The sequence below is a fragment of the Zootoca vivipara genome, chromosome 7 (genome assembly GCF_965207765.1).
Source record: "Zootoca vivipara chromosome 7, rZooViv2.hap1.1, whole genome shotgun sequence".
In the NCBI taxonomy this organism is placed as follows: domain Eukaryota; kingdom Metazoa; phylum Chordata; class Lepidosauria; order Squamata; family Lacertidae; genus Zootoca; species Zootoca vivipara.
In genome coordinates this window covers 51,685,628-51,700,939 of record NC_142590.1, presented here as the reverse complement: position 1 = coordinate 51,700,939, position 15,312 = coordinate 51,685,628, and the positions used below count along the sequence as shown (strand labels likewise).

General features: G+C 42.0%; 1 protein-coding gene across 2 annotated transcripts in view; it reads right to left on the bottom strand.

Moving 5' to 3' along the window:
* Positions 1-15,312, bottom strand: part of BLTP3A (bridge-like lipid transfer protein family member 3A) — a 52,843-nt gene that overhangs the window by 30,786 nt on the left and 6,745 nt on the right. For both annotated transcript variants that reach the window (XM_035122159.3, XM_035122160.3), the window contains exons 2-4: positions 4,512-4,674; positions 2,470-2,508; positions 354-445 (exon numbers count right to left, since the gene is read on the bottom strand). In XM_035122159.3, the coding sequence (XP_034978050.2) occupies positions 354-445; positions 2,470-2,508; positions 4,512-4,674 (294 nt within the window). The remainder of the gene's footprint in view (positions 1-353; positions 446-2,469; positions 2,509-4,511; positions 4,675-15,312) is intronic.

Genomic DNA, 15,312 nt, shown 5'->3' with positions numbered 1-15,312 from the left:
TCCCTGGTTGCATTTTGTAAAAGAAACAAAAGGATCAAGGAAAAACTACACAAGACTCACAGGAGGGTTGCTATTACACCAAAGCCATATAAAAGCATATAAAATAAAATAAAAAATTGTGGTTTTGATTCTGGACATATAATACTTTATTTGTCAATACAGAAGTCAGGCTCTGTATTCTGTAGTACAGGCTCAACGTAAGTGTCCAGATTTTCAGTAAAAACTCAAGCAGCAGGAATTGAAAAGTAGAAAACTTGGATTACAAAGTCAGACCCAACACATCATTTAAACAGGGAAAGCAGAAGTAACATAAAACACTGCAATGACAAATGTTGGTTACAAGCAATATGAACCTTTGTCCTGAAGCAAGGGCAATAGGAGACTGTCCATTGGGTGGTCGGGGCTCTTCACATGTTCGCATCTCCACTTCAACTTTATCCAACGACTGTGAACATAGCAAGGAAACAGACATGGAAAAGTAGAGTTACCTAAGAAGTATCTGAAGAAGTGTGCATGCACACGAAAGCTCATACCTATGACAAACTTGGTTGGTCTCTAAGGTGCCACTGGAAGGATTTTTTATTTTTATTTTGACTAAGAAAGACTTGTTCATTAGCTACCCTAAAGGTTTGGGTTTAAGATATTCAGGCTCCTTCTCAAACTACAGGATTAATTACTAGAACAAATGAGAGGCTAGGCAAACAAGTTTGGTAAGCCCAATAGGTTTCAGGTATGAAAACCTTTCTGGGGCAACTCTCCTTATACAATTATTACACAGCAATGTCTTCTGTATGATCTACCTGGCTGTTCTCTGTTTTGGATGTTGTGCTTCCCAGGTCCTTTATAAAAGTATCCTAATATCGGTAAATTATCATGAGACCCATTGAAATAAACTCTTGAGTAAGCCTTAGTTAGCTACCACCCTTTAATATTATTATTACCGTACTACTATTATTTTATTTTTAGGGACCCAGGTGGCTCTGTGGGTTAAACCGCAAAGTCTAGGGCTTGCTGATCAGAAGGTCGGCAGTTCGAATCCCTGCAACGGGGTGAGCTCCTGTTGCTCGGTCCCAGCTACTGCCCACCTAGCAGTTCGAAAGCACATCAAAATGCAAGTAGATAAATAGGGACCGCTCCGGCGGGAAGGTAAACGGCGTTTCCGTGCGCTGCTCTGGTTCGCCAGAAGCAGCTTTGTCATGCTGGCCACATGACCCGGAAGCTGTCTGCGGACAGACGCCGGCTCCCTCGGCCTATAGAGCGAGATGAGCGCCGCAACCCCAGAGTCGGACACGACTGGACCTGATGGTCCTTTACTATTATTTTATATCCTGCCTACTCAAGCTTTGAAAGTGTAAGTAAGTTCAGCTAGGGGAAAAACAGCCTTGAGATTGGGGGAATCTCCAGTCAAGTATTGGCAAATAAGTGGGATTAAATACCTTTTTTCCTACTCAATTATTTACCCTTGTACATGTTAACAACTCCCACCATTACTTTATTCCAGAAAAGGCAAATTAGGGAACACTTGTCTGCAAGAAAACATATAGTTCCACCATAATTTATTGTATTTAGTTTATTTCATAAAATTTATACACTGCTTGATTATTTTAAAAACCCTCAAAGAGATTTACAAAATCTAAAATAGTAAAATCAAGGGAAAAATCACAACTGTTCTATAAAACATACAAAAGTTAAATACTTAAACATATATAAACGTATGCCTAGATTCAGGGCAAATTTATGTCTACTTTACATATTGCAACATTTCTATATGACAGACATTTCTAGGTAAGGAATTAACATATTGTCCATGTGTGTCAAATGCCCCTAAAAATCCCAACAGTATTCTCATCCCCTCAAAAGGGCCAATTAGCTGCTGCTCACAAAATAAAAATCACAATTAAAAAAAAACATTTTTGTGTTAGATCTGAAAAGAAAATACCTTTACTTAGCCTATCCTACCACAACCATGTTAAAAAAAATTATTTCATTCTCACAAGTTACTACTCTAAAAACCACAAAACTGTGCATTTGTGTATAATTTTTGAGTGTACACAGGTAAGGCAATAATCTCAAAAGTGACTTAACACAACTGAATCACAACTAGATTTTTGCCTTGGGAGCAACTAGTAAAATGCAAGAAGGAACATTATAATATTAAAAATTGCTAATGTACATGGAAATGCATATATGGAAATGTCAGCATATTTCACTAGTGGGTTAGGTATCAGTTCTTTCCTTCCCACATTTTAATTTTAATCATTGGAATTATACAGGACTATACCTCTCAATGAAAGTTGCAATATTGGAAAGAGCCCTATGCTGCCAACAATCTGATCAACAGCAGAAGTATATAGCCTTAAGTTCTAGCATTGAAAACACAGGCTCTCTCTCCCCCCTCCCCCCCGCCCCACGAAACAATCTGGAGTTACGAGTTCTCACTAACAGGGAGGAGATAAGCAAGGCCATTACCAGACAGATTGGATGAGTCTTCAGCTTTGTCCACTGGATCTGTAACAAGAAAGCAGATGTAAAATATACGCGAACTGTCACAAGGGCTAAATAGATTCTGGGTGACAGTAATAAGATCAGTTCCAGCAAACTGCTGCTCTGAAAAGTGACACTGTAAAAGCAGCTCTATGGAAATGCAAGCTGTTTGAGGACAATATTGTACTGTACTATTTCTTGTACTCTTGCATGCAGAATACATTTGATAAAGAACAAAGAGTGCTTTGGGTCTTTAGATTTATTGTGTCATGAACCTTTACACCTACTTTATCAGATGCCCAAGTACAATACACAGCTAAACAGGAAACAATGGCTTGGATCCAAAGATCCTGCTGCACCAGCCAAAGGCATTTAGACTCCAGGGAATTGGAAGACCCTGCAGAGCATCAGAGGATTCCCCAATCAGTTATCCCCCTTGCATGACTGTTATGTTAACTTCATCTTTGTATCCAAATCAATGTAATTCTATAATAATAATTTATTATTTATACCCCGCCCATCTGGCTGAGTCTCCCCAGCCACTCTGGGTGGCTCCCAATTGAATATGAAAACAATACAGCATTAAATATTAAAAGCTCCCCTAAACAGGGCTGCCTTCAGATGTCTTTTAAAATTAGGATAACTGCTTATTTCCTTGACATCTGATGGAAGAGCATTCCACAGGGTGGGTGCTGCTACCGAGAAGGCCCTCTGTCTGGTTCCCTGTAATCTCACTTCTCGCAATGAGGGAACCGCCAGAAGGCCCTCGGCGCTGGATCTCAGCTGAACAATGGGGGTGGAGACGCTCCTTCAGGTATACAGGACCAAGGCCTGTAATGAGCTCCTCATAACCTTTATTCAAAACCTGAAATGCTGTTAAATGTTAGTGAATTACTACAAAGCCCCTTTTCCAGCTATCTTATAAAACAATTGTCAAGTACTGAGACCCTGAAGTATGAGAGGGTCTTTCTAGAGACAATGAAACGCTCGCTGGTTTCTGTAATTTCTGTTTTTTATGTAACCTTCCATTAACCTGAAAAAGAATGGGCCTGTTAAATTTTTCATAACCAAGCTTGCCAATGCGCATGCAGATCAAATCCTGAGTCATGATAGACATGAGAAATCTTGCTGTTTGCATTAGTTATAATGTTTCATATTTGGGAGTATAACAAACAGTCCACTCCCTTATTGTGTTTGCTTTGCATTTTTTATTTTTTTGCAAGGGCTGCTTCTCATGTCAATTCATCAACAAGCATATTAATACACATGTCAGATTTTTTTTCAATGTATTGGCAAAAGGAGCATCAGCAATTTCGACTCTCCAGTGGTTTCTCCATACATGTACTGAGAAGGAACAGACATTTCTGGTGTTTCAGCCGATAAACGGTTCCTAAAATGTTGCAAGTACGTATTAACATCCCTATCAAAAAGAAGTAACATGAAAAGCAGCTCTGAGTATTAAACAAAGAAGGTAAAAGAGCCGATGGGCTCATTACTCTGGTCATTACAGTTCAAATCAAAGCTGCACTTTTTATTCACAATCTCCTAAACCATTTTGCATGGGGTTTCACTATGGGTAATCCTAATGGAGCTTAAACGATTACTCGCTTACATCAACTGAAAAATCAATTTCCTGCTTCAAAAAGAGCTTGGGGCAACATTTGCAAGAGGAGAACATTGCGCTCTGTGTGTAAATGTTCAATTGCAACTATTAAATACAATCCTTGCAATTATGCATTTAAACAGAACAAATTCAGATGAAACAGAACAATCAATTTAAAACTGAATTTAACCAGTCTGCTTGTAATTTCTGCAGCGTCTCTGGTTCAGAACTTGATCCTCTTGTGCCAGTTATTGGAGCAGATTTCATAGCACATGTATGGGAAGATTAGCGATTTGGGTACAAAGCCAGAGCAGCTTGGGGTGAGGATTGCACTTGTTTAGTACGAAAGTAGAAAAAATGGCATGTAGTCAGGACAGGAAATACTTTCGGCACTGCAAAAGCTTTTGCTGATAATTTAACTCACCCTGATGGAAGCCTTGTTACAAAAGACCCGAGTAATGGCAAGCCAGGTGGGCAATTCCAATACATTCTGCAGGACTTCTTCATCTAGTTCAAGGTTAGTCAGCTGCCCCTGTCCTTTGAGTGTGCTCAGGTTGATCTTATCAGGAGAGAGGTTCTTTGTAAACCTGTTGCCAAGGGGGGGAAGAGAAAGAGTTAAAGCTTGCATGGATCAATGGATAGACTAGAGCAGGCATCCTCAAACTTCGGCCCTCCAGATGTTTTGGACTACAATTTCCATCTTCCTCAACCACTGGTCCTCTTAGCTAGGGATCATGGGAATTGTAGGCCAAAACATCTGGAGGGCCGCAGTTTGGGGATGCCTGGACTAGAGCAACCTTTCATCTCAGTTTCAGCTCATTCACCATAATTCTTGTTGTAAAGTAAGAATTATGTCATGAAATTGTCTACTTCTTACAGTGTCCTCCTTTGCAAGATTATATAGTGAGAAATATGAAAATTTTAAGATCCGTTTTACATTTAAAATGCTGCATTTTATCTGCATAACATTCTGCTGGAGCATATTAAGTTCTCTTGTTGCTAGTAATTATAATTATTAGCTGTTAATTCCTCCTCCTAGAAAACACATATATCTTTCAGTACATCATATTAGAGTCAATATGATGACTGAGGATAGTTCTAATGCTGGATAAAAACTGTAAAGGCTTTCACGGTAAAATAACAGGTAGAAGAATGGAGTGGAATGGAAAGTAGAATAGACTTTGGTATGAATACATTAAGCAGTGGGAAAGCAAAGATGGCAGTGAAACTATGAAGTGCATTTCTTTTAAATTTATACTTGGGACTTCTCTTTTGATATCCAGCCCTTTTAATACCTGGCTGCAATTCTCTGCCCATTTATGAGTTAATATACATAGGCTCAGCTGTGAACCTGTTTTCCTCTATGCTGGAAAATCTTGTCCTGTTCTTCCAAGCAACTTACACCAGCCATCTCCTTGTTTATCCACTGCAAAAGAGAATTGCTGTACTTTTTCAAACCCTGTTGTTAATTGTGTGTTCCCTGTTCAGAACTATTACACTGCATGATTAATGTTTGTTCAGATATTTTCCCTATATTGTCACCATAATCTGACGTTACCACAAGCTTTCTATAAGCAACCATTTAGCATGAGGCAGGACTTAAGGAGCTATAACAATCTGAGGTTAACAGCAAGCTTGCTGTGGGATTGTGCAGGGTTGCCCGATATTCTCTCCCTTGTGGATCACTCATCCCAAAACTATCTCTTAGAATTGCCCAATCCCAGAAAACTCCCAGCTCTTGTTGATACAGTACTAGGAACATTATATGGAGGGGTGAAAACACCAAGTTCAGATACATAATGACAGATATTTGCCAGTGTATGTTTTCACTTTCTTCCTCTGGCCTGATATAGATATAATATTCCTAATTTGCTTAGCAAGCTCACATTCTTCTACCCTCGAGAGTGTAACATTACATCTGCATCACAAATGAACAGTAGCCAGGATTGCTGCCGTAACCAGATCTAGAACCAGGGCTTGAAGTGGTTACTCAACTCTGAGTACTGTACAAGGGCAATTCTGATTAGCCACAATCCTGGTTAGTACTGATGCACAGGAAAAAATATACCCAGGTTAAAGCAAACCTTGGGAGGGAGTACAAGGGAATGCACAAGCTAACTTTATCTTGCTCTCAGTCTCTTAACCATGCCCCCCTCCCAATACAGGAAGTGTCTTTATACAGCTCAACTATGTCTACACTAGGGATGAGCAGACCTCTGACTTGTGGGATGTACTTTAAAAAAGCAACAACAGCAAAAACCCTGAGATCTACCAACTGGAGCCAGGTGCAAAATGGTGGCTCAGTTGGGCAGATATATGCTAGGAATTAATAAATATGGTGCATCTGAGCCATAGCTGCCAAGTCTCCCACTGAAAAATGCGGGATCAGGAGCGGCGCAGCACCGGAAGCCGCTTCTACACATGTCCAGACATGCATAGAAGCAACTTCCGGTGCCGCTCTGCCCGATTTCCGGTGCCCAGACATGGGCAGAGTGGCACCCGAAATGGAGCCTCCCTGGCAAGTAGGAAATCCGGGGGATTTCCGGGATATTTTTTTTCTATTTGGGATAACAGCAGGAAACGGATTAAAATCCGGGGGTTTCCCGCGAAAAACAGGAGACTTGACAGCAATGATTTGAGCACATGCTCAGCCAGAAATTTATAGGCATTGCCTTAGCAAAGCTAGGCCCCCCTCACCAAGTGTTCCCCCCATCAGCCTACAGGTAATTTAGAAAGGGAAAGATTTTTAGTTGTTGCTATTTTCAGACAATTGAAAAACAGAAGCACTTGCTGATCTGCTGAAAATCACCTAGAGATCTACCAGTGGACCCTGATCTACATTCTGCCTACCTCTGGTCTGGACTGTTTGGCAGTAACTCTCCAATGTTTCAGACAGAAGTCTTTTCCAGTCGTATCAGGAGTCGCCATGAATTGAACCTGGGAACTTTTACATGCAAAAGATGTGCTTTACCACTGAGCGGTCCTTCTCCCCAACACAAGGAAAAGGAAACTAATGGACTAATAGTCTACCATGCACATGAGTTGTGTCTTTTTGCTAAAACTGGAAATTCAAGGAAGAGAAATTAGCATACACTCCTGAGGTGGTCAAGCTTTTACTGATTCAGAGTGCCTGATTTAATTAGTTATCTTCAATGAGGTAGCAGTGGCTGGGGTTGTTTTCTCCCCTGTGTATACAATAAAGATGTGAATAGGGCTATGAGAGAACAATTTAAGCCTTTGTTCCTCTCTGGACACATGAATCCCTAGGCTGTATCTAATCCACAACTAGCAGAGTACTATATCACTCTGCAAAAAAAATAGTTCTATTTAAAGCACATAACATTAACGTGATTCAACATCACACTGGGTTGGTGCAATAAGGTCTCTCAATGCGGTCAAAGGCCACAGGGACGGTCAAGGGAAAAACAGATCAAGTTATCCTGCCCATTCCTCTCTCCAAAGGACCTAGCTCCATAGAAAAACGTTCTCAGCAAGAAACAAGCTGAACTGAAACTGTGTGATAATGTATCTTCATCCGTTCTGGATCCCAGATCATTGAGATTATTCACCTGGTAATTTGCTAATTACTGAAAACCCAAAAGCATTTCACACACATTCCTCTTTACTAATTCTAATTCTTCACAGCAGCCCAGCAGGTGGAGAAGAAAAACCCCATTGTTGGCAAGAGTAAGATTAGATTCCAGTGTTAATTACGCCCTGTGGTTCTCTCATTTCCCTTTGCCTGAAAAAGCACTACTTCATTGTGCCTTTCACAAAGACAGACTTCAACAAAATTCTGCCAGAAACTCAGCGGGGAGAAGAAGAGTGAACAAGGGCTATTCTGGTCACAAGTAGAATCAGTTCCAGGTTGGGCTGTGACTCTGCAAGAAACAGATGCTGAACAGGCAGCTGAGAACCTGGTGAACCCAATTTATGGCTAATTCATACATCCCACTGGCCTCTCTATGTGCATTTAGTAGCATGGACAAATGATCTAATCCTATGAGCAGTATAATTAGGCAGATACTCTTCAGTGCTACAGCAGGAACTTCCATGAAAGGGGTGGCTGAATATGTATTTCCTTGTCCACAAAAGTGGCTGCCACAGTACTGCATGAGCTGCCATCTTCACACATTACATTGCTCATAGGAATCAGCTACTTTCCTGAGCTCCTTAATGTATAACTAATATACAAGTTGGCTTACAGGTGGTTGGGTTTTTTTTTGTTTTGTTAGGCATGCTGATTCAGAGTGCCTGATGCTTGTATGCTACACATAGACACTGTGCAGCCTCCATCTATCTCTGCTATTGCGAATCCCAGGCTAGAGACTAACAGAACTAACAGGATCACTGCAGGGAGCACAGTCCACAACAGTAGCTGCTCAAATTCCCTTTCTTGCAATACCTTTTCTTGCACTTTCAGTCAGGTGCTACCAGCTGTAGGAAAAGGTATCACCTGGACAATCCTCCGCCTTCTGATTCTCTTCTGAGCTATTATTCACTGCAAGAAGCAGCAGAAGGCTGAGATTGTTTTGTCTATGCAAGGACATTTTCTGTGGGAACTGTTCTTTGGACATGCACAGTATGACAGGAAGTACTGATAAAACCGGTTCTGTATAACTTGTGAGTCTCTTGTTTGCGTCTTGTGGTGAGAGAAACAGAGAGTCTTGGACTCTTGCTGGACTCTAAGCATGCCTTGAGCATGGCAGTGGTGAATGTCTGTATATATTTGCTACCAATATGCTTTTATGCCTGTCATGTAAAGGTCTACACTTGACTGAATCTTTATGGCGTCCATGAGTGTTTACTGCCTACCGTGTGTACCTCCAACCCCGAAGACGCTTCAAAGGAAGGAGCTGCGTTGAGATGTAACTCTGCTGAGTATGGATACTGCCACACACACGCAGTGAAAGTTATGCCAGACCCAATCCTTCTAAATCATCCATCAGAGGTTGAAGGATTGATGCAACAATCATATCAGTGAACTGTGAAACCATGTCATATTCCTACAGCCATGACTTTCATGCCATTCTGCAGGGCAACAGTAACAATGAACTCTGCAACACACCTAAAAATATCGAGTTCACAAAAAGAGAGAGACATATTTGCATTAATGTGTGGCTGCTCCTGTGGCAAACAAGAGATCACCCTGCCTCAAACAGCCAAGGGCAGCCAGGCTAAACAACATTTTCTAATGTTATCACAGTATATATAAAATGAGAAGTGAGAAAAGTAACTTGTTCCAGCTCACATCATTTGTTTCTGCGGGCAACAGACAGAAATGCTAATTTTACAATTGAGAGGAAGGAGGGCAGCTTGGCTGTCTGCTAGTTTCTCAGGCTCACGAAGTAGACAGGAAGCAAATAGTTCCCTGTAGCCTGTCCAAAATAGATTTTCCTTTTAGATTTGAAGTGTGGAACTGCAGGAAGATTACCAATGGGAAACTAGAGCAGGAGACACTGGAGAATATGGAGTATATCGCATACCCTCATTAATTAAACCCAGTTTGCATGTAACATTAAGCTATGCCATGACTTAGCATGAACACATGGGTTCCCAGAGAGAAGATTGTAACCACTGCACTTATTTCCTAGCCTGACTCCAGCTGTGCTACCTGGTGCTAAACCATGGTTTGAGTTTATCATGTCATCCAAACACAGGCTCATGATTTGTCTGGAGGAGACAAACCACCACCTGAGTTCTTAGCCCTGGATAGCATAGCAGCAGCAGAAGCAGCAGCAGGAGTACCAGGGGAAGAGTTTAGCCACCACAATCTCCTATCTGGGATCACATTAAGCCATAGTTTGGCTTAGCATTATGTGTACACTGAGCCTTAGAATGAAGAGGCAGAAAAGAAGTTTCTGTTTTCCATATATCAATAAAGGTAGGCAACTTTCGTAGTTGCATTGTGGTTAGCATGGAGATATACAGCTGATGAGCACTTCATATGAGGGTTCTGTTCCCGACCCCTGCGCATGTTGGTGGAGCGCATATAAGCGTGCTCTGCCCTGTTATGGCCCCATTCCATTCTGCTCCACCCCTGTTCCACCTTTTTGTGTCATGTTATATTATATTTTTGGGTCACATCTTGGTTCGGTGCCGTGCACAATTATGCATCTTTGGGGCGTGCATTAATCGGTCGTTGCCTGTATGTACATGACCAAAGGAGCAATACACCAGTAGATTCTAACTAGGCTAACTCATTTTAGCTAATCATGGCTCAGTTGCATTAGCAATACTTTATAAGATGGGGAGAGGTGGGATATCATTCAGACCAGACCTGGACCTGTTATTGCTTCATCCACACAATTACCGTAGGTCTGAAGGTGATTAGAATTTCCTGTAACAGTCACTTAACTCCTTAACAAAACTACAAATTCCAGAGTTAACTGAAGCATGTGTGTGGAACCTCTGGCCCTCCAGATATCACTGAACTCAATTTTCATTAGCCAAGAGATATCATGGTCAAGAGATACCATTGTTATCATGGTCAATAGTCAAGGAAGGAGGCAGTTGTAGTCCAACATCATTCGTTTGGAGGGCCTCACCTTGTAAGGACAATGTGTCCTGAAAAGCAGGTAATAAATTAAATAAATAAATGAGAAAAATTGAGGACCAAATGTTTTATGTTGTTGTTTAGTCGTTTAGTCGTGTCCGACTCTTCGTGTCCCCATGGACCATAGCACGCCAGGCACTCCTGTCTTGCACTGCCTCCCGCAGTTTGGTCAAACAAAAATCATTTTGGTTGCCAGATATTGAATATTTGCTTTATTTTGTGACCTTCAGTACTTCCCTAGCAGTGTTTATTGTGGAGTCAGTGCTCCTCAGGCATACCAGTTTCCTTCAGCATCCACATGACACTTTTGGAATAAAAAAGCCAACCCATATTTCCCCCAATCTTATATGGATTTACACTTTCAGGGAGAAATTCAATAATTTAAAAATACAAAAAACTGTTGCCAAAACAACACATTTGCAAATTAAACTCCCATTTGGAAACGTCCCATATGCCATTTATCTAAGATCAACCTAACTAGATTTTCACAGTATGTAAAAAAAGATACATTTTCCACTTGTACTCATCTAAGTCAGTTTCAAGGGGTTGCTGTAAAGATAAATGAAGAAACCTCATGACAGCTATCTTGACCTCCTTATAAGGAGGACAGTACCCAAATGAGATGATTAATAATACTAAGACGCTGAAAAGTCTTCATTTTAATGAATTAAATGCAGAACATCGTGGGAATTTTAATGTGTGTGTGGCAGGTAGAGCTGTAATTCTTTGAATTTACATTTTGGAAGTGTTTATATATCCAATGAAGCAGATTTACTACCAGACATATATAGCTATTTAATAAGAGCCTTGGAATATACACCACAAAATTATGAATGGCACTTAGGCAAATCCATATTCTTAAAAGCCAAGAGTTCCTTTGGTTTAGCTCAAAATCAATCAGGGGTTGAAGGGGTTGATCAATGATTTCTGAACACTGACATACATTTGAGGAGTATTGCAGAGTAGCTTCAGATTCAGTAATAAGATGATATTGGGAAGACATCAGAGTAGAGAACTAAAAATAGCTCTGTTTGGAAAAGAAATAGAACTGAGCTAGTACCAAACATCTATTCTACCAAAAAAAAAAAAGTAGCAGCTTGGATGACACTCTAGTACACACACACACACACACACACACACACACACACATGCAGAGAGAGAGAGAGAGAAAGAAAGAAAGAAAGAAAGAAAGAAAGAAAGAAAGAAAGAATAAAAAGGCAGTTTAAGGAGGGAAACCATATATTAAGAACTCGGGCTGCTGGTGTACTTGTGCAGCAAACAGTCCAATTAGGAAACGAAGAACAGAGAAGTATTGCCAACAGTGGTACCTCGGTTTGCGAACGCAATCCATTCCGCGGAGGCGTTCGCTCGCCAAAGGCACGCTTCTGCGTGTGCTGCGCATATCGCTTCTGCGCATCCGACCACCGCGGAACCCGGATATAAACACTTCCAGGTCCGCGGCATTCGTAAACGGAGGCGTTCATAAACGGAGGTAGGCGTAAACAGAGATTCCACTGTACAGTAAGCCTGCAACTTGATCACACCTAAAGCCAAAATTGCATGTAGTCAAAACACATAGGGTTCAATGGCAGATGGGATTGCAAAAGTCCTTTTCCCAGAACTCTGCCCCCTGTCCGTCCTTCCTTCCTTTCTTCCTTGGCCACATGAGTTTGAAGATGCATAAGGTGTGGGCTTACTGTACTAGATTATGAGAGTTCATTGTATCTCACTTCAGAACAACAGTTAAATCTATCTTGCTCTATTTTCTTGCATGCAGAAGTTCTGGACCAACAGATTTTGGTCTGCTCCTTTCCTCCATGTTCAAACTACAGTAATGGATTGGGTCCCGCTTTGAATCAATAATGTAATGCGATGACTTGCTTATACATGCAAGTTCCATTCAAATATTTAAAGGTTCAGGGGAGATACCACTCAAATATCTTCGTATTGCCAAGACTTAATGCTTGTAAATGATTAACATAGGCAAAAATATATATAGTCACAAGTGTAGAGATGGAAATGGTTTAGGTTGTGGCTGTCAGTGCTGCTTGGTAAGGTCAGAACTCTTGGTGATCCTGTTAGGGAATAATCTGTGTGTGCTCATTATTTTACATACTTATGCACACTTTTTGCTTGGTTTGTATGCTTTATTCATTTGTTTTCTTACGTTTTATTAGATCAGCTAATGGGAGGGGACAGATAAATGCTCAATACAGAGTTCTTTTTATTCAGCAAAAATTGAGAGTAAGAGCTGTTCAACAGTGAAATGGACTCCCCTGGGAGGTGGTGGACTCTCCTTCCTCAGAGGTTTTAAAGCAGAGGTTGGATCTATCATGGATGCTTTGGTTGAGATTCCTGCGTTGCAGGGGGTTGGACTAGATGATTTCCAACTCTATGATTCTATATGCCTTACGAGAGTATGTTTCCTGTCATAACTTTAGCTGGGGAGGCTAAAGCAAGGTTTCACCTTTGTCTCTATAGTTTACATAGGCATTACATGGTTAAATTCAAGCACCAGGAGTGTACTGCTGGCTGGTTTACTTTCAAACACACAGCACCTTTAGGGGGTGCACCTTTATGCTAAAAGTTCCATTCCACTAAAAGATCACCCATTTTTAACAGTTCGGAGTTTTGTGGTTTCACACTTCCTTTCAGCTGCAACAGATATTTTAGGCAACCACTGTCTCTAGTTTAACAAAGTCTTGCAAATTATCCAGCTACACGTAGGAGGTTATGATATAAACCAAGGGTGGGGGACCTTTTTTTACTTTCAAGAGACACATTCCCTGGGGAGTAATCTCTCAGGGAGTGCATGCCAGCAATATACCATTTTTTTTAAATGTAAATTTATTTATTAAATTTGTATACCACCCTTCATCTGAAAGCAGTATACAAGATTAAAGGACAAAGTGAATCTTTCGTTCGGCCACCTTCCGCCTACCCTTTGCCAACTGAATGAAATTAGGCCAATGTCCCCACTTGGTATAAAACAGTCATGAATGCAAAGCTGCTCTTCTTAGGAACAAAGGAAGCTTCCTTATACAGTGGAACCTTGTGTTACAGACGGGATCTGTTCTGGAACTGACGCAAGCCGAAGTGCTGTGTCTGCGCACGCACGCAGCGCAATTTAGCGCTTCTGTGCATGAGCAAGTGGCGAAACCAGGAAGTAGCCCGTTCCGGTGCTTCCGAGTTGCCGCAGGACGCAACATGAAAACACGTAATCTGAAGTGGATGCAACATGAGGTATGACACTGGTTCATCTAGCACAGTACTGTCTACACTGACGGGCAGCAGTGCTAGGACTTCAAAAAGGCGTCTTTCCCAGTCCAAATTGTCTATGTGGGGTAGAGGTTTTCAACCTTTTGGGGTCCACAGCTCCCTTGACCAACTACATTCTTTCTGCAGCACCCCTGTGGGGCTCAGGAGCCCAGTTATATCACCCCTTGCCTGGAGAGCTGGCAGCCCCTCACCCCTTTTCAAACACCCTCCCCTTGTGGAGTGTTTCCTCAGCCTCCTTTCTTCCCCCCTCTCCTTAGGAATCCTCTGAGCAGCTGCTGCCCCTGGTCTCTGAGCTGCCCCCCCCCCAATAGCTGCCAAGCCTCCCGTTTTCCCTGGGAAACCCCCGATTTTAAAGCCGTTTTCCGCTGTCATCCCGAATGGCGAAATAGCCCGCAATTCCCCCGGATTTCTTCCGGTGCTGCTCTGCCCAGGTCTGGGCACTGGAAATCGGGCAGCGCTGGCACCGGAAGTTGCTTCTACGCATGTCTGGACATGTGTAGAAGCAACTTCCAGTGTCGGCGCTGCTGATCCCCTATTTTTCTAACCAGGACTTGGCAGCTATGCCCCTGCCCCAAAGAGAAGTGCCACCTCACACTGCCCTCCAGTGGCCTGGGAAGCACTCCTTGGCCAGCCCCATAGGCACCATTCATCTAGGGAGCTTGTAGCCAGGAATGCTGCAACAAACAGCTGTGCAAGTCTTTGGGAGGCGGAGACTTGAGAGGGCATCAGAAGAGGGAAGGAAGGAAAGAGGGACAGAGGCCAGTGTTGCCCGCGGCACCCCTGACCTTCATTCAAGGCATCCCAGGGTGCCATGGCACGCTGATTGAAAACCACAGATGTGGGAAAACCACTGATTGCAGGGACCTTATGCATGCAAACCGGATGCTCTGCCATTGCTTTGCTTCCCATCAGCGAGGCTGAGAGGAGGGAGTGTTTTGTCATCTGGGCAGCCCAGGACCTCCACACACACAGTCCAGGCTTTGCGCCATTGAGCTATTGCTCTTCCAGTATGTATGAAAATACTGCAATCTTCAATAATAGTGTGTGGGATGTATGGGCATTAGAGAACCAGGGATAGTCAAAGAATTAATAAGAAATACAAATTTGTCCAAAGCAAGGCAATTCACAGACAGGGAATAAATAATTTCCCATAATTTCTAGCTTATCTAGAAGATGCCTAAAGACTACCTATGTTCTCCTCCTACTCCATTTAAATAGTATACTTTTAACTACCGAGCTAAACACACCCATACCCTCCTTTTCTTAGAGAGAATACAACTGCTGACTAATTTCTCAATAAGCTGATGCTATCCTCAATGGAAGAGATATGAGAACATGACGCATCTTCCTTCCCCCCCAAGGATGATGTAATCTAGGTCCGTTTGAAAGA